Here is a 24,362-nt window from a genome sequence, read left to right on the forward strand (position 1 = left end):
AGGGCAAGCGTCCTCCGCTTGGGACTCAGAGTGAAAAAAACTGATTCAAACAAACGGATAGAAGCCCAATTAGATCATTAAAAGAAAAGATGCTAGCGCATCATACAACAACAGTTAGCAGTTAACGTGGTGATGCGTTATCAAGGTATTATTGTCATAGTAAAAATACATGCGCAGCACTGGGAAAAAGTGTCCACTGCCAGCGCTTGTCTGCTTGTGAAAAACGTGACTGCTACATACCAGTGGATCTGTATTCAACTGCAATAAACTTGAGCTTCTGCGCCATCATAACCCTCTTTTATTTCATAATACCTAAGCCTACTTATGTGTTTTTTTTTGTTGGTGAAAGTAACTCAGAAGTTGTGTAATCGGTAATGCATTGCAGAGACAGTACTATTGTAAAGTAGCTTATTACTATCAAATTAAATGAACAAGTACTATTTTATGACATTTTGAAAATAGCTTGTCAAACACTACATGTCATCCACTTTGCTAGGTAAAAAAATTAAAAAGTCACTTATATAATCTTCGTGAAACAACCTTTGAGCAACTTTTTTTCACTGCATTCCAACCAAATTATACGCGGCACTGTGCTTCTTTAAACAAAACAAAAAAAGACCTTCCCGTGACCTCAAGGAAAAACGTTGAATGTCTGGCAAGAAATGATCTGTGTCCATCATAAAAACAATACTGTGTAGGGGAAATGTCCTTGAGCATGGCAGTAAACATGCATGTGACTCTGCTGTGGTCATCACTTTGAGTTAGCATCAATAGAATGCCTAGGACCTTAAAGAGTTTATTTTTCATGCTGTATAATTTTACACATATTTTCACAACTACAGTATAATTGTAATAACCATCATTTCAACCATCTCTCCTGCTTTGAATCACCCTCGATCCTCTGTGTGCCTTTCATGTGCTTTTAGCTCTCATTAACACCACCCTCATGAGCCCAAGTGCCTCTTACTGTCCAATCTCTGTGGGGTCACCTCTTGACACGGTGAGGCATACGCACAGTTCCTGCCCTCTTACCCAGGCCCTGTGGACTATGTGTCCAACGCTGGATAGCCTTATGACTTACATAAATCCTATGAAGTACAGGCTGCTGCGGGCTTTCATTAACCTAGGCCTCAGTGAAGTTGAGTGCTTGCTCTAAAGGCCCACATGTGCAGAGACTGCGTCACACGTTGAGTAACCTTGGTTGGCAGCAGGGAGGCGTATTTGATACAAGCAGACAAGTACATGAGTATTTGGTATGCTCCATCTAGGTATAGGTGGGTTCAGCATTATTATTTTTTTTTTTAAAGTCTTTTTTATATATAAACATCAAATAGACAAATAGGTCACGTATAATATGCAACATTAACTGTATGGGCTTCACTCGTTGATTTGATTGGACCTGACCGCGATGGTTTGGCGGTGTGTTGTGTAACAAGTTGAAAATATTGGATGTCAGAAATTCTGAATACTTTATGGACGCCATTTCCCACACACATGCACACACTTTTATCCTGTTTGATATGAAATGAATTCTGCGGCACTCCAAGAGTAGTAATGACTAAAACCTTCAAATGCAAGTAGAATAAAAAAGAAATAAATACCTTTTATAAAGGTTAGCCAGCTTGTACACAAAAAGTAGCGGCCATGCCTAAATATATTGTTTTGCAATTAACCCACACTTTTGCTGAATCTTTCTTATATCACAGTTTCAAGTTGTTTCTCTTCATCCAAAATATGTGTTGCAAAGAAGAATTTGTTGAATTTTAGCATGGTGATATATTAAAAATAAAAAAAGAGTGTCTGGGTATCATGCCATACGGTTTTCGGTGTGGTGTGAACAATTCCCATCTCCCACACATCCTCTCCTCAAACTACATTTATGCAGAACCACTTGAAACTCTCAAGTGATGGAGCAGACACACACGGAAATGTAGTGGGTATTGAAGTAGTTTCAAGCAAAATACTAAAACACTGTATATGCTGTATATGGGTTCTCTGTGAGCAATGTGTGTGTATTGTGTGAGACAAAATCAGGCTGGTGGAGGACCCTTACTGTGTCGGTGATGGTAATAGTTTGCCAGAGCCTCGGGGGAGCTGCTCAGCAGGCATTGGTGTGCGTCTGTGTGCGTCTGTGTGCGTCTGTGTGCACGTATCAGCAGGAAAGGGTAGATCAGGCCCCACAGTGCATGTCTCAAAAGCCAAGTCATCAACCCTTTTAATCCAGCCCAGCAGGGATGTGTTTCTTTTTTTGGCAGCGTGTGTGTTTAAAGAAGAACGTCACAAGAACTGCTGCCATGAACCTGGTTATGTTATACTCTGAGGCAAGGCAGAAATCTGCCCATAAATATTTCCAACCAGACATACTTCTTTAGTCTAGACATGAACCGGAATATTGATAAGTTCAACTTCTCTACATGTCATGTTGGTTTTGTCAGGTTGTGTTTGAAGATATTTCCTGATGTGTCTAATCTACCGCTCCCTCTCTCCCCATCCTTCTCTGTTCTCTCTTCCCCTACAGGACGAATGTCATAGGATGAACACTGCTGGTGGGGTGTGTCTGTCTGTGCTGTCCTCTCTCCTGGCCGTGGCTGGGGCCCTGGTTGCCTTGTCCGCCCTCGCTCTAGCTCCTCTCTCTGCCCTGGCGGAGGCTGCCTATGGGGCTGCCCACGGCGTCCCCAGCACCGGGGTGGAGGGGTCCCCCTCGCCCGTCTCTTCACCGTGCTCCAGCCTTGTAGCTGGGGTGCTCTATGGCTCTTTCTCCCTAAGGGAGCTCTTTCCCTCCAGGGCACCGGGCTGTTCCTGGTCCCTTGAAAACCCCGATCCCACCAAGTACTCCCTCTACCTCCGCTTCACCCGCCAGCCTGTCATCTGCCGGACGCACTCCCCTATGCTCCTCTCTCTTGATCACCACCTGGCCAATCAAAGCTGTCCCCTCCTCTTACAGACGGATGCCGCGAGGGATCAGGAAGTCATCGATCTCTGCGGCAGCCAATTTAACTCAGAGGGACCATACTCCTTCCTACAGTTTGATAAGAACTTTGTCCAGATCTGTTTAACGAGACATCCAGCAGAGGATGAGCCTCGGGTATCTAAGGATCTGCTGGAGTTGAGACTGGTAGAGGTGTTGCTCATCAACAACGAGAACTCCAGCCAGTTTACCTGTGGCGTGCTCTGCCGATGGTTTGAGGAGTGTTTACGCACCGGTCACAATGGAGGCCAGGAGGTTTCTGATGGAGACGGTTGTGGGATGACCCAGACGGGATGTATCTGTCCAAACCACAACATCATGGCACCACCTATTCCGTTGATCCCGGAGACGCCCCACAGTTTCAGCAATGGCTCTTTCATGCCTGATGACTGCTGCGTCACCGAGCTGCATTCCAATGAAGCAATTGCTATAGCACCCAGAGATGTTCGACAAGGTAGGAACATTTCGAACATAAGCACACTTATACACAATTATCTCTGTGGTAGCCCAAACACTGTAGAAACTAGGAAAGGTACAAAATGTATTCACCAAGTTTAAAACTCTTTCATAGATTTCTTAATATTTTTTTTAATGACTGAATTGATGCAATTCATATTCAAATGTGTATTCACAAGAAGTATAACACATGCTACCTGTGTCCCTTAAAATTGAAAAAGAAAATACAACTCAATTATCAGAAAAAACAATGAAAAAACAATGAATAAAGATTCCTACAATGGCTATAAAAACACATTGCTCCATAATTCCTGGCAATGACTGATGGATTTAACTGCAGGACATCGCTGACTAAATACATGCTGAATATCAAACATTTTTCCAACGTCAATTCAGATATTTTCCAGTAAAAGTCTCGATATGATTCATCTTTTTCTTCTGGTCTAGTGTCAAAAAAGGTTTAAAAATTGCGATAAATCAACATAAAAAAAGTGTAAAAAAATAAAAAAATGTGTCAGACATTGAATTGGCACCAATAATACCCAAGTAAGAGAAAAAAACATATTGTCCTAGCGCTAGTAAAAACTAAAAAAGATTTATATCACATATAAACAATTTCTTTACTTGTGTACCCAGCTTGCAGTAGCAAAGGGCAAGACAAGTTTACCTTGTTATGCTGGCTTTTGATACCAGCTCAGGGAGGTCCCATGCCTCTGCTTGAGAGAGAATTTATTATTTGAATTTTGTTTGTTGGCCTGTAATTAAAAAACGAAGAAGTTCAAAGGAGCCCTTTAAACCTTCCATCAAAAGATTTGTAAATGGCTGTCAGAAATTCATGCTTCTGATCTATATTTTAGAGATCCCCTCATGTGGCCAAGAGGTGTGGCTCCTAGGACTCCGGTTACCATGCTGCACGTGTGTGTGCGCCTGTGTGTGAAACCATCTGTTGACAATGTTAGGACAAGATCCGATTTGACACCCATGCACACACACGTGCATGGCCATTCATACTTCAATGAATTGAACACAAAGCAGACAATCCCTCCACACACATAACACATGGGAATATGACCGCATGTGCGCATCTGTTCTTGTGCCTGAAAGCTAGATAAGTGTTATCCACACAGAGATGGACAAGGGCTTGTGCTAAAGCTCTCTTATCCATTTTAGTTCACCGCTGCCACCACAAGTGATCGTAGATATAGAGAAATATGTTGTTTTTCTTATAAATTCACACAATTACATCATCATTTACCTTTGGGTGCATTATAAGCATGTTTGCAAAGTGAAAAGCACCAATTAGTATCCAGTTATTCTTACTGCAAGCCTTATACAACACATGTGCACACATACTGAGAGCTCTAGGGAGTCTTACCTTGCTGACGGGAAGGTTATCGTTCTCTGGATTCCATCAGCAGGGAGGATTTTATCATCTAAATTACTCAGAGAGGGAGAATGGAAGAGACAGAGGAAGAGACTCGGTGTAAGAGGACTGATGCACTTTTGCTTGAGACAAAAGTGGATAGCGTGTGTCGGGGTATTACTTAGCTTAAGCCAGTTGCCAGTTACCTTGGAGCTGTGTCGGCTTTCCCCGCGTCTCGCCTCAAAGACACTGATGTTGCGTGCATATTGGCTAGCGGCTGGTCACTCTATAATCACTCACCACTCATAGACACTACTGTGAACAGCAGAGAGCCCTTAATGAGAAGATAGCCTGATGAAGTGTGGGCAAGCCTTTGAGTGTGGAAGACTTTTTTCTTCCAAACAATTCCCCGATGTCCTAATTACCGTGAAATAGCAGAATAGCTGTAAACCCAACATCACGCTGTCAGGGTAAGAGCCCTCTCTGATTCAGACTCTTTAAAACCAAAACTTAAATTATTTCTCGGCCTCTCCCGGTCTCCGTTTCTGGATCTTTTTCTCATGTTTTAACTCTGCAACCCTTCCCTTTTTTTTCACATGGAGAAAGTGAAAAATGTAGAGTTGATGCACGTCAAATCTCTGGATGTGTGTGTTTGTGTGTGTGTGTGTGTGTGCGTGTGTGTGTGTGTGTGTTTGTGTGTCTGTCTGAATGGGTGAATGAGAGGAAAATTATAAAGAGCTTTGGATGAAAGCGCTATATCTTCCTATTGTTATTCTGGCTGGGATGAACAATAGTCTGTTATACTGACTGACCTTCACTAAGCTCCATGTATAATGTCTGTATCGACAAAAAACTCAGCAGTGCCTGAAGCTGAGTTTTTTGTTCTTGTTGAGAATACTTTATATTTATTACGGGTATGACAGGTACAATGACTGAATTACACTTTGCGTTGCTTTAGGTTACATATCTTAATTTAAAAAGTTGCCCTGTAAAGTTTGGGCTGTGACATTATATTTTCAATAAATATGTATATTCAAATTGTAGAGGTCCTGGGTCTTTGTCCATCAAATCTGTAAATGCATTACGACATGACACTGAGCATATTTGAACCACAAATATGTAAAACACAGTTCAACAAATATTGTCTCATTACCATATAAATTGGGTATTAAGGGGCAATGCAAACTGAATTATGCCATATAAAATAAGTTAGCTATTTCTTTCCTACTTATTTACTTAGTGAATGTATTTATCCTTGTTTTGATTTAGAAAAGAAGCCATCACATACACATTTGTGTCCAGGTGTGTGTCTTAAATAACCTCTGAAGCAAAAAAGACGAGCGGTCGATCTCCCTCAGTATCCCAATATGACATTGACCAGCATGTAGGCCAGCATGCAGCACATTCATGCACTAGACTCTTATGGCCAATGTATCCACATTTTTTCTAACTTCCCTGCTCATGATGCAAGTCTTAGAAACTATATTACATTTTATTCTGCACACACACACACACACACGCACACACACACACACACACACACACACACACACACACACACACACACACACACACACACACATTGGTTGACACATTGTGTCTCAATGAATGTCAGGTCTCCTAGCAAGAAAAAAAAGAAAAACTCCAGATCTGGTTCCATCAAACAGCGGCCCCCTCTAACAACCCGAACACAGACACTTTTTCATAACTGGCATGCAATATGTTTGACACAAAAAGAAATATGCCGTTGTGTATCACCTTCTCATTTCCTTCTCCTCACCATGGTAACATTTTCATTGTATTGATCTTTGTACCCGTCCCTGCCTCTACCTTTTCTTTTTTTCAGCCCAAATGGGCCATTAACATCAACGTCAGCTGGTGGTGGATTCTGTACCAAACTTCTCTGCCTGGCTGACTGTGTTTCAGGGGGAAAAACTACCCTAACTGTTTGAACACATGCAGGAAGTATTTTTAACTGAAAGACAAAATGTTCCAGGGGAGCTGCTCAGTGGCCGGCATGTCAGACTGTGGTTGTACAGCGAAGCTACGAGGTGTTAATGTTGTCAGGGCGTCAGTCTCAAAGCATTCATGAACCCCTTTCAGAGGCTTGCATAAGCAAGGAACTGAACATTGAGCAGTGCACACACAAGTTTTATCTGAGTCCCGAACAATATACAACTTATTTTGTCCTTATTCCCCACATTCTTACTTCATCACTGTCTGCATTGACTACTGAACCTTGACAATCAGCTCTGTGTTGCCAGGGATGGAGGCGATGTGCTTTCCAAAAGCAAATTATTACTGTTATAAACCGCAGCACGGTTTAATCCCCACTTTAACGGTTTGCATCAGACAATACTTTCCTCCAGTGAAAGATTTATAGCGCACCTGAAAAATGTATTTGTACAGGTGTTTATAGAAAAGCCAGGAGCTCTCAAAATGTCGATTGATACGCATGTCGATAGCTCGTTCCACCACTTTGGTCATGACTACAATTTGTATTTTAGGAAGATGGATGTCACATTAATGATTCTCTGACCTTCACGGGGGCCATCATGAAGTCAAGTTCATGAAGTTTACTTTAGTTTACTTTAGTAAATAACCAAAAACCAGCATAACCATTAGAATTCTCATTAGCCTCATCTGTTGTTCATATTTAACAACATTTAATTAACATTTTCATTGCTATCATTTACCACAGCCTTACAGAGGTGACATAGCAGAGACACGGTACAGCATATAACCAAAGCAACAAGCGTATTCATGGTTTCACGAGAACTGGGTCCAAAGTCGGTCCCTTGAGCATTCTACATATTCTCTATTTTACAAAAGCTGCAGAGGGACGAATGCTCAACACCTGAGACACATTTGAGAAGGTCAGAAAGACATGTTAGGGTTTCTTTTATAGATCTAATTGGAAGATTTCCAACTTAGTTATACAGTACGGATGGATGAAGGATCAAGCAACGTGTGCATCTGCATGTGTGCTCCTTCTACGTGTTGACATAAATGTGCTGCCGCCTGCATGTGTGCGAGCACAGCGGTGAATATGCCACCATGATGGATGCTTCCCAGCCCTACTTTCCCTGGTGATTGTGATCCACAGGGCAGAAGGGTTTAGAGCTATAGTAAGCGCGTCCTTATTGCGTCACCTCCTCACTTCCACTTAATTCACCAGTGGCTGAACTCATGATAAAATTGCACTCAGACACCAGATTTATCTTATCGTGTTATTAGAGGTTTTCTCATGTTATCAGCTGTAAAGGGTTGTAGATATATGTAGGTGTTACATTAGTCCAAGGCATACCTTTACATAAGGCGTTAACACTGACACAATGTTCTCAATCATTCATCAATCATTCATAATGAAATTATACCATCCTCTGTGCGTTGTCTCATCCATCATGCTGTACTAGCCACAGAGCTGTCCTTAAAATTAATTAGTTGGCTTAGATACATTACATTGTGGCTGGAAGTGGAAGCTTCCCTCTAAAGAAGGCTCTACGTTGGTATATTTACACTCTTCAGTTGTCATCTTATTCTATGATTTGCTATATTACACAGTAACAGTAGCAGCATTTTTAGTAGGTATCTAGCGCAACACAAAAATTGTTTTAATTTAAGGTTACATTTTTTCAATATTAACAAACCAGGTTAAGCTACCTCTTGATAGCTTGAGACAGTGCCCCTGGCTTTTAAAAATGGACAGTTGAGAGAACCACGGGGAGAACATGTAAACATGCAAACTTAGGAATCAAACCCCGGTCTTCCTGTGAGGCGACAATGCAATCCACCACACCCCCGTGCAGCCCTAGATAGTACTTTAGGACGATTACCCTGGCGTCACTGGGGATTCTCATTAACACAGATAGATGGTGTGGATTATGTTTTTTAGCTGAAATAAAAAAGGCATAAAAAGAGACAAAGATGGAAAGGGGGGGGGGGGGGACGAAACCTAGAGAGAGGACTCTGGAATTTGGCTGATACTCTTGGGACCATATCACCCTTGCATTGAGCAAGAGCCAGTGGTCCATCACTTCCAAACACACACACACACACACACACACACACACACACACACACACACACACACACACACACACACACACACACACACACTGCTCATCCCTTCCACATGGAATACTATCTGCTTCCCTGGTAATTAGAGCAGAGAGAAGTGTGTTGTTGTTGTTGTGTCTTTAGCAGCATGGAAAGCACATACAGGTGTTTTAATAGCCTAACTTCACCAATAAATACGACACATGCACACACAGAGAAAACATGCACAAATGCCCCTGTTGATGACAAAGAGTAATTGCATGCAGTGCAACAAAGTAGCTGTGGTTTTCTCTGAAATGAATGAAGTCAAACTGCGGGTGTGGATGTGTGAACTATCTGCTTAGGGTTGTACCAGGATTAGTATTCTGTGCTCATGAGCTGTGGCTCTCTCTCTCTCTAAGAGCACTGAGCCCCTTTATGCTCCAGCAACAGCCCTGACACACACACACACACACACACACACACACACACACACACACACACACACACACACACACACACACACACACAATTATAGACATTCACGCACATACTCCTTGCCATTTATATCCATTCCTGTTTTCTCAGCAGATCTCTGCAGATCAGATTGGTATACAGTACACTGCCTGGCCTTGGCAGTATTTCAGATGAACCGCTACAGAGGCCAGCTTCCTATTGATGCTATTAAAAATGCCATAAATCAAAATAAAGGAGAAGTTATAGTGTGAACCTATAACAAATAGACTTCTCCGTTCTTTTGCATCATGGACTGGCAACACCTCACTAGAATGTTTTTTTTTTTTTTGTATACATGTACATTTGCAGTTTTGGCATTCAACAAGTTTGGTAGCACATATATTTGTGAGAATGTATATAGAAACAAAAAGTAGAGATTGCAAGCTGCTGTATACCTTTGTTTTTTATTCAAAGACAGAATTGTAAACAAATATAATAAAAATCACTCGTTATTTGGATTCAGAGTGTGGTTCAGTCAAAAGTGATGCTTCAGATTTTGGTTTTGAAAAAAGTTACAATTTTTAAACATCTACATTGTTGCTCAAATCTTAGCCAGGATAATATTGATTTTCCAGTTAATGTCTTGGACTATATTGCCTTCACATTATATTAAAACACAAAGTAGAAAATTATCCACAGATATGTCACAATGTATTTATATATTGCACATTTCAGCAACAAGGCAAAGTAGTTTACATAAAAAAAATGAGACAAAGACACAAGGACAAGTACATTAAAATACAATTTGAAAACATGCTGAAATATGCTCCACGTTTTAATACTCATACACTGCCCTTACTACCTGAAAAAAAACACATGCTACAATTAAACTAGAATTCCTAATATTATTACAAAACGTCTCAAATCACAGTGATTAATGGACTCTATATAAAGACTCCAGAAACCTCAGATGCCCACCTAGTGCATGTCAAATGTATTATCTTGAAGGTAACTTAAAAATGATTGATAGCAGGAGAGAAATATTAGAGACTTATAGTCGTATAGACGTATAGCATTCACTACTCTAGAGCAGAGCATAGTATCCAAAGGGATAGGATAAGGACCAAAGGTTGGCTCTGAATTAGGTCCATCACTCTGTCTCCACCTCATGAAAGTTGTATGACGCTAAGAGGCGAGCGGCAGTGAAGCCTGACTAGATTAGTGAGCAGAATATTTTAGAAGAAGAGCGGAAGTTTGGACCGACATGTGAGCAAGTACAATGAAGTGAAGCGAGGGAGATGTGGTAGAGGCACCAGTGGGCCAAATTAGCTAACCTCTAGAGAACACCCCTCCCCCTGTGGCTACCCGTCGTGGGAGACTGTGTTAATTTGACTGTGTGTGTGTGTGTGTTGGAGAGAGTGTGTGAGCGTGTACGACCTGTGTGTGAAAGAATGGATGACAAAAAGTCTCAGTGCTAGAGACGGTCTCAGTAGGCTCATGCAGCACTAGAGTGGTCATAGAGCAATTTGATGATAATGGCGTACAGAGATGTATTACCACTCGACACACTGCACACACACACACACACACACACACACACACACACACACACACACACACACACACACACACACACACACACACACACAGGCACACACACTAACACTGTCTGTATCACTCTCTGGCCCAGTGACTCCAAGTCAAGCTCCAGTGGCTTCATGTCATCGATTAACTGCAGAAAATAGACATCCCATACTGCACCTGGGCCCACGGCAACAGTCATATGATACAATCCCTGAAGGCTCGGGTTTTCATGCGTGTGTGTGTGTGTGTGTGCGCGTGTGCGTGCGTGTGTGTGTGTGTGTGTGTGTGTGTGTGTGTGTGTGCATGCGTTTGCTGAAGTTCCAGGTGTGTGATAATTTGAGAAATATTGCAATTTCAAACTCCAAACATTCAAATCTATGTGACAGGTCTGACAATGTGAGTGAATATCAGTCGCTGTGGATTTATCAAATAAATAAACATGTTCATGCAACACTCCACACTGATTTTAAAACACAAAGCACTGCATTGTTGTTTTGGCAACAATGACATTTTGTGTTAACAAAGCATTAACATACAGTTTGCAGCAAGGCTTTTGATTTAGGCAACCATTTATATGAAGTGAGTGATGGTTCACCTGTATGAAAAGATCGCTTTGTTTCATGGCTTTGCAGAGGCAAACAGCTGTGCACTGCAGTGTAATCCTTGCGTCAGTCTGTGACTGGAAAACCACAAACGAGGAGTCTCTGGACAGCTTAATTGAAACAGACAGAAATTCATTGAGCTTCTCAGCAAACGTATTATGCTAACGATCTTATCAAGTCTCTGCAAATATATTTATTTGCTATGTTAAATTGGAGAAATTCTCTTTTTGTTTTTCGCCTTCATGCTATTTTGGGCGCTTGAAGCACCGTTACCGTGACAGCACGAATAGACGATTCAAAATCCAGGGGGCTTGACTTTAAAAAAAAAAAAAAACTTTTCCCTTTGTCGTTGCAGTAGAGGAGAATGCCTTTCTGTGTCTTTTCTGGTGTGTCACGTTCGACATTACAAAAGGGCGGGAAAGCGGTTCGAAAACAGTTGCAAGCATCACGGAGGCCATTAAGGATGTTATGGTGGTAACTTTTTTCAAGCTCGGTGCAGACTAATTTGGAACGATGTTCGAGTGCTTATTGGACAGAGGCGGATATGATTTGTGGCTGAGAAGACAAAGAAAGCTCAGAAAAAAGTCCAGCCGGGGCTTGTGTTTTCATCACCGCCGATTGGAGTTGCAGCCAATAAATACCTGTGACTACTGCAGAGTCCTTTGTCACAGGAATACATGTTGATTGTCACCTTTCCCACAGATGACAAACACCAGATGTTGATGGTGTCAGTAGATGTTTCTCCCCAATGGGACACAGGGTTTAGTTGAGCTCATAATGCACCGACCTTTTAATTTACCATACTATTTATGAATCAATTTGTTTCGTCAAGTTGCTAACACATTCACTGTTCAGAAATAAAACTCCTCATAGAAATGCTTTTTGCCCTGGTTTTAAATAGCTGTTCGTTTTAAAAGATATGAAAGAATAACTGTACTGTGATGGGGATGCAGCAAAAAATTGTTTGTGAGCTCATCCATTTATGCAGCTGGAAAACCATAGAGAGAATCAAGATATAAAGAGAGTGATATTATACATTTTCCAAAGAGATTTCCAAACATGTTGAATAGCATGCAAGCTACTCTTTAGCTGCAACTGTGCGTGGAAAGTGCGGCGCTGTGACCCATGTGGCTAACAACTAGCCACCTGAGCCCACAGTGGGTACTTGCTTCTGTGTGAGCATGCACATCATAAAGCATGTGTGCAAAACAAGGGATATGTGCGCATGCAGGCGTATGAACAAGAGGATCTAACTTACCGAGCCATTGAGAAGATTTGCAGCGGAAGTATAATTACCTCTTGGTACAGTGATCTAGTATGCACGGGACCTGTCACCTCTGAGGTGGAATGCTACTGAAAGTGCCAGGAGCGGTTGACAACCAATGGTTATCTAATGCCATTCTGAAGGTGCTGTAGGTGCTGAAGGTGCTGTAGGTGCTGTAGGTGCAGCTTCCATCTATTTCCAGAAGTGAGATGATGGTATTGTCGCCAGGAGAGACATTCTGAGATAGACAAGAGGGGGATATTGATACTTAACAGCGGAGGGATATGACAGATAGCCTGCCATTATGTAAATGCATTTTTTTTTTTACATCACATCATCAAGACAAGATGAATTTCCATGCTGTTTGCTGCAAGGTATTTGAGTTCAATGTATAGGCCTTTATGTTAATAGTCTTGAGCTCTCTCTGTGTTAAAATACAAGGTTGATGCATCATACAGCCACGCTTACTTTCTAGCTGTCACCCACACCTCCTCTTTAACCGTAAGATGTCTTTCACGATAAGTGTCACAGTGACATTCTTCGCCCTGAAATGTCTCCTCTGGGGAACTCATTTGTGAGAATCTGTTGGCCAGACACCACCTTAAATGCTAGACAAAGCTATTTATCATAATACAGGAAGGGAAGGTTCACAATCACTCACACACACACACACACACACACACACACACACACACGCACACACACACACACACACACACACACACACACACACACACACACACACACACACACACACACATTCCTACATACACAAACACCAAGACACACATTCAGAGATTTGTTCACTCATGCAAGACACTGTGATAAGATTTTTCTGTTTTGTGTATCACATATTGTAGAGATATGTTTATTAGTATCTCCCCCACCCCCCAACCATGAAGTATGAAAATGTTTTGTTCTTTGATGTTATCTGAGTCGGTCACATATTCATTGTAAAAGCAGCTGTACACCCAAACACACACCACAGCAGAGCATGACCGGGTGTGCCTGTGTGTGCATATGCCTCCTGAGTGTGTGCTCACAGTATGTACCTGTGTGTTTGGGATTTTTTGTGAAGAGTGTATCATCCATTGTTTACAGTTTATTCCAATAAAATGGCAAAAAATAAGTGTGGTTCTCCTCCTGAGGCTGGGTCTGACTTGGGTAGTGATGACACCCAATGAAATATTAGATTATCATATATACACACACACCTACACACAATAACACTGGCTTGCACAGAGATGCATGCACAGACATGAATACACACACACAGTAGAGAAGTAGTGGTTAATGCAAGGGAATCTGGCATCACAGTGCAGCCTGGCATATCTAAAATACCCCTCCAACATCACAGACAGACAGATGTGTAACAATGACATCTGAGTGACAGTCGCCCATTCCCTTGCTCAGTCAAAGTTACTCAACAAAATGTGGGACCGGCTTCTTTCTCTATCCCTCGGCCGCCCACTCTCTTTTTGTCAGCGGGCATTAGCATCACCAGCCGGTGTGTGGCAATTAAAAATATCCCTGGGCAATGAGGCCCTATTTAGAAATCATTACAAGACTAGGAAACCTTGCCCCACGAGTTAAGCAAAAACACATGGGAAACTGTGAGCGTGTAAGAAAGTAGAGGGGGAAGACAGGTTCACTGCAGTTCACGGAGGTCCGTCCCCTCTTTGATAGGTAGAAATGGCTCGAGGATGAAAGTCCCTACTTGGCAATTTCATGATAATGAAAAAAGCACATGTGCAGTAATATCATGGGAAAAGTAGATATTAAATTCTCTTTTTGTTTTGTCTTTTTAAAAATGATCAGAAACAGAGGTCCGCACAATGTTGGTGTTGTAGTTGATAGTCCATGGAAATGTGTGTGTGTCTGTTGGTCGATGCGTGTGTGTGTTTCCTACCTCACCATTCATCATTCTTTTCCACTCATCCATGGCTCTTTGCTTTCAAGATAACTCTCCCCCTCAGACCGTCTCCAACAGTGCTTTGAAACCTTCCCTCCCTCCTTTCAACACTGCCTCCTTTCCTGCATGCTGACTAGAGATGAAATCGTCTGCATAAGAGTCTAATGGACCAGTAGCGACAGACCATAGTCAACTACACGTGTGTGTGTGTGTGTGTGTGTGTGTGTGAGAGAGAGAGGGAGGGAGAGAGAGAGAGGGAGAGAGAGAGAGAGAGAGAGAGAGAGAGAGAGAGATGGAGATTGATTTGCTTAAGAAGAGCTCAAATGTGTTTTCCCAACTGATGTCCTTGACCGTAAGTTTGTGTGTGCATTGTTTGCATTTAGTGGTATTAGTTACTCCGTTAGAGTTTTCTCTGACTCTTTTTAGACTTCAGATAAACATGTTATGCATAATTGTCAACAACTTTGAATAATGATCCCATTACGCTTTTTTTTTCTTCAATTATTGCAATTTGACCATTAGTGTCTTATGGTCTTTTCTTGAATTATACAGTAATCTGCATATCTAATGTGTTGATTGGAGGATTGAATTCTTTCTCCAACAATTCTACTGCCTCGTGTTTCTCGTGAGGGCAGATGTGCACGCTATCATGCAAATGGAGAAAACTTTCATCTAATAAATACAGCAGAGTGAGACGGAAAGAAGGGTACAAACAAACCATACGTCTTGCTCCTACACTGACTAGGAATATTATTAAAGTTTATGATGCGTATGATCCCATAAATATATAAATAACGGGTCAAATATCAGCTTGCCTTTTTGTTCTGTAGGGGACATGAAGCGAGGTATGCTTCCTTGGTCTTGCAGGAAATAAATGTGCTTAGGATTCATCGACACATTGGCTGTTATAAGCCTACTGTCACACTACAGCAGTTACCCATGGCGGATTTAAGACCCCGGGAAGAAGAAATACTCTTAGTCCCTATCTCAGTCTCATTCCCTTTTTTCTGTCGCGCCATGCTGCAAGGACTTTTATGCCATGCAGCCAATTCTCCCTCAAATATGGTCAAGTGGAGCTGGATAGATATTTTGGAATGCAAATTTTGTTAAAGTTCTTCAACGGGAGCGTCTACGTCGGTGCCAGCCCCTCTAATCTGCACCTCTAATTTCTTGTTGATGGCAACACTCTTGGCACAGTGCCAAAGCACCTCGCTGTCTCTCGTGCACAGCTGCCTTGAAATTGCGTTTTGTTTATATGACGGTAAAATATTCATAGAGAAAAATAGCTGGAGACGCTGTCCATATAATCCCCCATAAACTGATATTGAAATCCATAACACACACACACACGCACACATAGCTGTGGAATGAGAGCTGACACCCTCAAGGGCACAATGGAATGAATGACAGCAGCACCCGCATGTGTCCATCCTTAGTGCCAAAGCATCTCGCTCAAACACTGACCGGTATGCACACACAGATGCCCATGCGCACAGCGCCCGCTTACAACACAAAACACACAGCTCCCAGACAGATGCTGCAGTTTGAACGTTGGTATCGATCGACTCTCGTCAGCATGTCCTCAATAACAAGCGCTGTCCCCAAAAGCGCTGCAGCAAGCCTGTCAGGAGATTGACATAGAAAAATAGGGGGAGAGAGACGGGGATGTGAGTACCTGTGTAGACAGAATAACGGCCTGATGGGAGAAATCTACTGCATGTTATCAGCCAACAAGCGTTGCTACGTGGAGAATGTCTTCGCCCACACTGCATTGCCACGAGGCAGAGCATCCTAATTTGTTCTCGACTTTTTTTCCTGCTTTATTTCTCCTCTGTAAAGGCTGGCTGAAGATTATAAGCAAGGGCACTGTGGCTGGAACCAAAGCGCATGCCTGATGATAATGATGAAGTATCTCGCCACCCGGCTAACGAGAGCCCAGATCTGCCCTGAGTCTGCCTGCTATGCAAATTTCCCTCAGACCAGCAATGAATCAAAGGCGTAGCAAACCAATGTTTCTCTTCGCAGCACTTTACCAAAGCCATCATTCACAAAAGGACACGGCAAAAGCAGGCACACTAGTTCAAGCAGGCACGCATACATACACACAGGAAGAGGGTCCACTGACTTGTGCAACAGCCGTACAACACGAGGAACCACTTTTTATGCTCGTGAAAAGAATGCTAAATACATAAGCGTATGCTTTTTTGAGCTGATTGAATCCATGCACACAGGTTTGTGTGCGCATGTGTGAGACTTCAGAGCACGATGGCACTAACATTGAGTTGACAATAACAAGGCTCCGGAGACAAATTCCTCTTAGTTGATGTTCTTGGCAGAGAAACACAGCGACATAAGACTAATCTTTTCTCTCTCTCGTTGTGTCTGACCTCACAGCACGCCTTTGTTCCCGCAGCATAGATTTTTTAATGCTCAACAAATACGTTGTTTCTTTGTTACCAAGATTAATAGATGGAGGCATGAGTGCATGCGAAGATGAACCCAAATACACAGGCATTGTCAAGTAATTGTATATCCTTCATTTCCTCTTTTTCTGCCTCTGCCTCTGCCTCTCTCTTTCTGTCCTATCATTATCTTGTTGCTCTGCCAGGCCTGTAGGTTTGCCTCTGGGGTGTTGGACGGGCAGAAGTAACAGTATGACATTAATTTGCTGGAATGGAAGGTTAGACGGGCTCACTTTGCCTTTTAAAAGGTGTCATAAGGGCCAAACAGACGACCTTTTACACCACAATTAATCATGTAACACATGTGGAGAAGTTTGGACTTTTTGGAATCTGGATTGATGCCATAATTGGATGTTTAAACATGGCTATTACATATTACGCAAAGGCACACTTTACATGTGTACATTTATATATGTGTAGACAACAAGCAGCTATACACATGTACTCACGTGTCATACAAGCGCACACACAAATAGACAGTGACAGGCTTTTAAGACTTTGTCAGATTAATAGCCACTTTCTCTCGGTAGTCGATAAATGCTTCGGGGAGTTCTTAAAGGCCGCAGGATAGCTCCCTCTGTGTGTGTGTGTGTGTGTGTGTGTGTGTGTGTGTGTGTGTGTGTGTGTGTGTGTGTGTAAGAGCATCTAACAGGTATCATGGGTCAACCTGTCACTACAAAGATGGCTAAGCAGTTGGTTGGCCAGCGGGAAATCAATGTAAGGTGATGAGGCTGCTGTGTTTTGTGTGTGTGTGTGTGTGTGTGTGTGTGTGTGTGCGCGCACGTGCGTGTGCGTGTGTGTGATGGAGAGAGAGAGAGAGTGTTTGCTTGTGTTTATCTGTCCTCCTGTGTGTCTTTCTACATAACCTGTATTTAACATGTACAAGTTATTTAAAGGAAAGGCTTGGTATCGAGGTGTCAACAATTAATCAATGCACTATTTTTAGTTTTTGTTTACTGTTAAGCACCTTCCACCAAGTCAAATTCCTTGTATGTGTAACGTACTTAAGCAATAAGGTACTCGAGGCAGTACTGTGTCTACAATAATGTACTGTTCAAGGGAGTTGTTAGGCCCGACGCGCAGCGGAGGGCCGGCAAACCCTTGAACTGTACATTATTGTAGACACAGTACTGCCTCGAGTACCTTATTGCTTTTATAATACGGGTACCAGCGACTTTATAAATAGTAATAGTAAGCTCCCTTTCAGCACAAAATAGTTGTAGCCACCAAACGTTGTGTATCGCATTTCAGCGACAGAGAAAATAGTCCCGGGACGCACGGGACGCACATACGGGACTATAACACTGACTGCCGGCCTGGTCAGTAAATCTGTGAAATGTAATCCCGGCCGCGCCTCCACCCCACCCCAAACCCCCCCCCACCTGTACAGTACTTTATGGCTGAATAAACTACACCTCGTGACTCACTCTCAACCAATCAGAATGCTTGATTTGATATACCCATATAATAATTGTCAATAAACAGTTCGGATTCCGATGCCGTTGAGCATTTTTAGTTGAAATCGACAGAGTAAAAACCATCACAAAATAAGAGCTTCTTGCTTTCTACGACACGTTTTTGCACACTTTGCAACCATTTATAGTAGCATATTGTATGCTCGTTAGTAAAGAAAACTAGGACCCAGGTGTCAAAATGCGGAGGTGGGATAAAAAGTGTGGAGTAAAGGACTCCTTGGGCTGCTGCGGGTCGTGGGCGCTCTGGGGCTGAAGGGTCAGGGTGTTGGTTTCGAAGCTCGTGGCTTCCTCCTGATGCCATGTGGGCTGCAGAATATAAGACTAGGAAACAATGGAGCTGCTCTGCACCAACAACCCCACCACCCCGACTCCCACCCCTGCTCCGGGGAGGGTTAGAGCTCTCGCTCGCTTCTCTGCTAGTGAACCCTGGCTGTTTAAACAAGCCCCAGCGGTACTCATTACCCTTTCCCTGGACACACTCGTGCACACAAATGCAGGCGCACACACTCGGGAATGTGCAGCAGCACTCGGAGAGGAAAAGAAGCTCTTACACGCGCGCAGCTGTTGGCTTTGATGAAGTATAACAGAGCTGGACGGCGTGGTAGTTTGCTCGGACAGCTGTCCCGTCCCTTATCAACCACTTGGCTTAAAGGGGTCGTTACCATGGTAATGATGCTTGGACTGCCGAAGGGTTGACACACCAACACTCCAGAAAACAAAGCCTTTCGAAGTTGATCCAGACACATTCCCATTGATAAAAGATTAAGAAAAAAACTCTTCAGTGCCCTTAGTCAGCCATATTAATCGCACTTGATGATTTCAGACAGCCCTTGTGTGTGTTTACTCCGTACCAGCATCATTTCAGAACGCACGTTCACTATTTCAAGTACAGCTATTTGAGCTCTGTACGCCCTCCGTGTCCAAAGTGTTCAGTCACGTAGGTGAGCTCAGTGAAGCGTGCGCTCCGCCATCTCTTTCTTTCTCTCTTGTTTCATTTCCATCTTTCTGTCAATAGTCTTCATCATGTTTTGATCTGATCATATGTGGAATCTATTGATCCTCATAGAAGCCACGTACACACACAGCCACACATGTATAGACAACTCTTCTGTGGCGGAGAGGGAAGGCATTGAATGTGACTTGTCTCTTCTTCAATCTCATCTTTTTTTCCCACTTGTAAGTATTGTGTGAAGCATTCAAGTGAAGTTGCGATCACTGGGTTGAGTGAGACAATGATATAAGGCAACAGTGTTTTAGATGTTTGTGAATGTGGCAACATTGGAGGTTTTCTTAAGAAACAAGTGATTGAAATGCTTCTCTTCGTGCCCCCAAACACAAGCTTGATAAGATGTTGTATCACATTCTCTATTTGCTTCTAACGATAACTTGAAACAGATTGGGTTCAATACCAGGGCAACAAAAAAAGATCATTGTCAGTTTCAAGACGTCTCCGGCTTTAAGATGTTCTGTTTCTCTATGACTTCAATGTTCCTGAAGGGATTCTGTAGCCGTCAGAACAGAAGGCTTTGTGTCTTCCTCGTGGCAAAGGAAGCGCAGTGTTCCTTCCTTCATTCGTCGCTTAATGATGTGTGATCTCTCTAAGATGTCCTTATGAATGACCTTCCGTGGCAGAGCCTTGCACAGACCTCCCCTGGTCATGACTTGTTCCCCATCAGAAGAGAGTCCTTACCCTCTGGGGTGTCAACCAGAAAGCTATCATGTGGCAAAGTTAATCAATGCGACTATTGGCTAGAAGTAATCAAGTGATTAATCAGCCCGACATTCAGCTGACGCAGGAAATTCCAACAAAGGACTTATGGATACTGAAAGAGAGGGAACAGAGAGGGGAATCATAGAGAGAAACACAGTGGAAGAGTTTCAATTGAATCAATTGAATGTAGGGTTAAAAAGAAAAAAAACATTACCAAAGCTACAATCCACAAAAAAAACTAAAAGAAAGTATATGAACAAAGAAGAAAACTAATCAATAAGACATCCCCACAGCAGCAGATAACCTGTTCCTCAGTCCAAGATGAGGAGCATACTGTAAAAAACTGTCATGCTCACTCTTACATGAGGGCGCACACGCTCAACTGTCAATCATAAGTAAAATATGGATGTCGGAGTGGGGAAAGGAAAAGCTACAGAATGCAGCGTGATAAGAGAGGCAGAATCTTATTTCCGTGGGCTTCTAGTGAGAATTTCCATGAGTTGATGCAATGTGTTGATGGCAAGTTAAATAGCTTGCATCGGTCCAATTCCCAGCAGGTTGTTCGTGTCACACACACTCACTTCATTCACAAATGAATGTCACAACGTATATTCTCCTCCTGGTATAGCGGAATCACTAGTTTGCCCAGAAAATACTGCAGGATATTATGTCCATGCATTTGTTTTGAAAGCAGTGTAGTTTCACTTCCTTTTCTGACCTCATTGTATTTACACTCAACATGAACTCCATCAGTTGAATCTGTACACAGACTGTGAGACAAAGCTCATTTTGTTCCCAACTGGTACATTGAAGCTGTGTATTGTGTCAGAGTTGTTTGCTGTATGGTTTCCTCTCCATTTATTGGTCATTACATTCCCTGAATTCTACTCTGTTGTTCTTCCAAAAAAGGCAAGACTGTCTTCACACACATCTCACCAAAACCAAATTTCTGTACAAACTTGACAGGGCATCAAATATGTGCTTAGATTTGTCTAAAAACCAAACCAAAAAATGAATTACCTGTTTAATTTTGCAGTTCAATGTGATACGAGTCAGAGCAGTCTCCATTTTGATCTGGACATATAGAAAAATACATTTAAGGCAATGCTTTTATCTGCCGTCTGTTAAACGTGGATAATACATAGACTCATGACAATCCTTTTGCAAAGTTCATTGTTGAAGGTTCTGGAAGTCATAGCCAGGCAAGTGGAGGCAGAGATGAAAGAGGAGGTGAGGACAGGCCAGAGGAAGTGATGATTCCACTCAGTGGTATTGTCCCTTTTATTCCAAGCAGTCGGCAAGCGAAGAAGAAAAGTGATAGACAGGTGATAGGGTAGAGACGACAAGGAGTGGGTCAAAGGGGCTGAGTCAAAGAAAAGTACTGGATGTGTAGCAAGCAGGTGCAAGAGTGACTGAGAGTGAGAGAGGGATGCTGTGATTATGGTGGCACATTTATGCCTAGAAGGGACAGGTGTGATGGCTGAAGGTTTATTCTTGTTCTGTTTTTTTTAAAAGAAGGAGCAGGGAGGGGAAAGGGGAAGTAGAAATTGCAGCCTTATATGCTTGAAACAGTACATTCCATTACTTTTTATATAATGATAAATATGTTTGAAAATTAGATGAATAAATGTTGCGTAATTCCAACATAGCAAATTGATTTTAATACCAGAACTGATAAGGCTCTTTTGATTATTTTATTTCACAGTGTAGTGTCTGTTCAAAGCAGTCTTCTGACCTGTGGTATTGCAGCTTGACGCCAGCGTCCTTGGTCCTGAGCAATACACCTGCCATGACATAGTTGCATCACACACCGAACTCACAGCTACTCCGAGTCAGACACTCCAGTGAAATAGGTCTACAGGCTGGTTCTCAAGAAAACCAGATTGGACTCACAAAATATGACTATTAAAATGTGATGCATTATTATTCCTTAAACTATCCAGCGTGAAATTGAAGACTCCACCTTTAATAGGCATTACATGTAAGTACACTGTGCTGATACTGTCTCTCTTCACTTTAAGTAAACATTTGAATGCAGAACTTTTACTCTGTGGTAACAATAGTTTTACTAGTAATACTTTGAAGTTTAGAGTACTTATTCTACCACTGTAAATACCAACATTCCCATTGAGTGATAGAGTGAAAAGTAAAGAAAGACAGCGTCGACTTGGTCCAGGTTGTGGTCTGAAACATCAGTGAGATACAAATAGCGGGGGTAATTTCCAAATAGGCGTATGAGTTTTTTGCTTTGACATGACCTCTGCCGTTATGACGCGCAGACCGTGGATTGAGTTGTGCCGGTCCTGTAGAATATCCACTTATTCTTGTTGAATCGAGGGAAGTGAAGAAAAGTTTGGATGCAAAGTTATCCAGCATTCATAAGCAAGCTGGCTCCAGCATCCAATGTGAACTGCAGTTCACATTGGATGCTGTTTGCTGCCTGCCTCCTGAGGATAACATGCTGGACAGTAGAGCCCAGAAGCTCCGCCCCTGCTGCTGCACAGTGCTGTGTGCTTGTTTATTCAAAGGTCATAAATATTGAACGTGTTGCGTGTCCAAATTGCACCAAATTTGAAAAAGCACTTGACGGGGGGTCCCCAGCAATACACCCGCCTTGGTTTGTTCTGTAAGCTCCTGGCAGAGAGCACAAATCGGAGAAGATACAGAGCTCTGTGGCTTGTGTACTTTAAGCATTTGTCCAATAGCCAAAGCTGCTGCAGAGGAAATTGATTATTGATGGTTGATTGAGGCAGAGAACTCTCAGTTTATGTTAATTGTTTTTTGTTAAGTGATCCCTTTTGGACAAAATAATAGAAGCAAAAAACTCTTCTTCCAGAAAAGAACCCTTCCAAACAAACCAATGCTTTCACAATGGCAGATGGTGAAACATCCCAAAATTGGATGAAAAAAGTTTGTTCTCTTCACTTTAGTAAAAAAAAGTTACAACAAGCATATATAAATATCAAGGAAGGCAAAAAAAGGACATGGAGGAGCAAACTTTTTGAAGAATATATTATATCATTTATTTTAATTTATTCACGTCTTGCTAAAACCTCTCCAGAGAATAGCTGCCTCGTGCTATGTCTAGCTGTGCTGCATTTTTTCCACACAGAAACAAATGCACACTGACAGCAATACACACTCTAAACATAAGCACATGCGTGCATCCCCACACAGACTTTGCTTCTGCTCCAGCATACAGAAATCTAGGACAGAGTCTTATTTTGATGATTCACGACAGAATCATTTAACTAAGCATGGTGGTCTCACAATTAGAGGTATTAAAATTCCCACAGCAGCCTCGTAGCTGGTAGTTATTACACAGCATTTCTCCCTGGGAAAAATGTGCAACCCCTGCTGACCTCCATAGCTGAAATTAACTCTTTAGTATGGAGCTCCCTTCATGCTGCATGACTGCACTGCTCCCTCGATTAGCCTTGTGACCTGATTGCTCTCAGCTATTTATCCAGGCGCTCGTTCCGCACAACACCTTTTCTCTCCTTGGATTAAATTGGCTGGAACATTTTGTAGCAGGGCAGGAGAAAGTATGAATGAGCCGAGAGGCCCCATCTCCAGAAGTGATGAGGCCCTGACAGTCCTTGAGCCCTGTAAAGGGGAAGATTGTTCTCATTGAGGACCAGATATATAGGTGTGTGTGTGTGTGTGTGTGTGTGTGTGTGTGTGTGTGTGTGTGTGTGTGTGTGTGTGTGTGTGTGTGTGTGTGTGTGTTTTCTTCGTGTAGAGTACTGCACACTGAGGATGAGTAAATACATATTTTACTCTCGGTATTTCTATCTCTTCCTTTTTTTTACATTGAGAGAGAGGTGAATATAAAAGTATACTGGGTTACAGGACATGAGGAGGAGGAGGAAAGATGGATCATGGAGAGGATGGGGGAGTATGGATTATCATTACTCAGAATCAGAAACCGTTTATTTGCTAGGAATGTGTACACAAACAAGGAATTTTTCTCGGCGGAAGGTGCATAAACATTAGACATGAGACGTTAGACGAGACAAACAACAATCAACAATCAACGACAACAACAGTGCAATGTGTATTACATTAAGT

At 42.4% G+C, this 24,362-nt stretch overlaps 1 protein-coding gene across 1 annotated transcript in view; it reads left to right on the top strand.

The window, feature by feature from the left end:
* Nucleotides 1-2,533: 2,533 nt before the first annotated feature.
* Nucleotides 2,534-24,362, top strand: part of adgrb2 (adhesion G protein-coupled receptor B2) — a gene marked incomplete at both ends in the record, with an annotated part of 130,833 nt that continues 109,004 nt past the window's right edge. The window contains one exon of the mRNA XM_079232359.1: nt 2,534-3,422. Coding sequence (XP_079088485.1) covers nt 2,534-3,422 — 889 coding nt within the window. The remainder of the gene's footprint in view (nt 3,423-24,362) is intronic.

The sequence above is a fragment of the Taurulus bubalis genome (genome assembly GCF_910589615.1).
Source record: "Taurulus bubalis genome assembly, chromosome: 16".
In the NCBI taxonomy this organism is placed as follows: Eukaryota; Metazoa; Chordata; class Actinopteri; order Perciformes; family Cottidae; genus Taurulus; species Taurulus bubalis.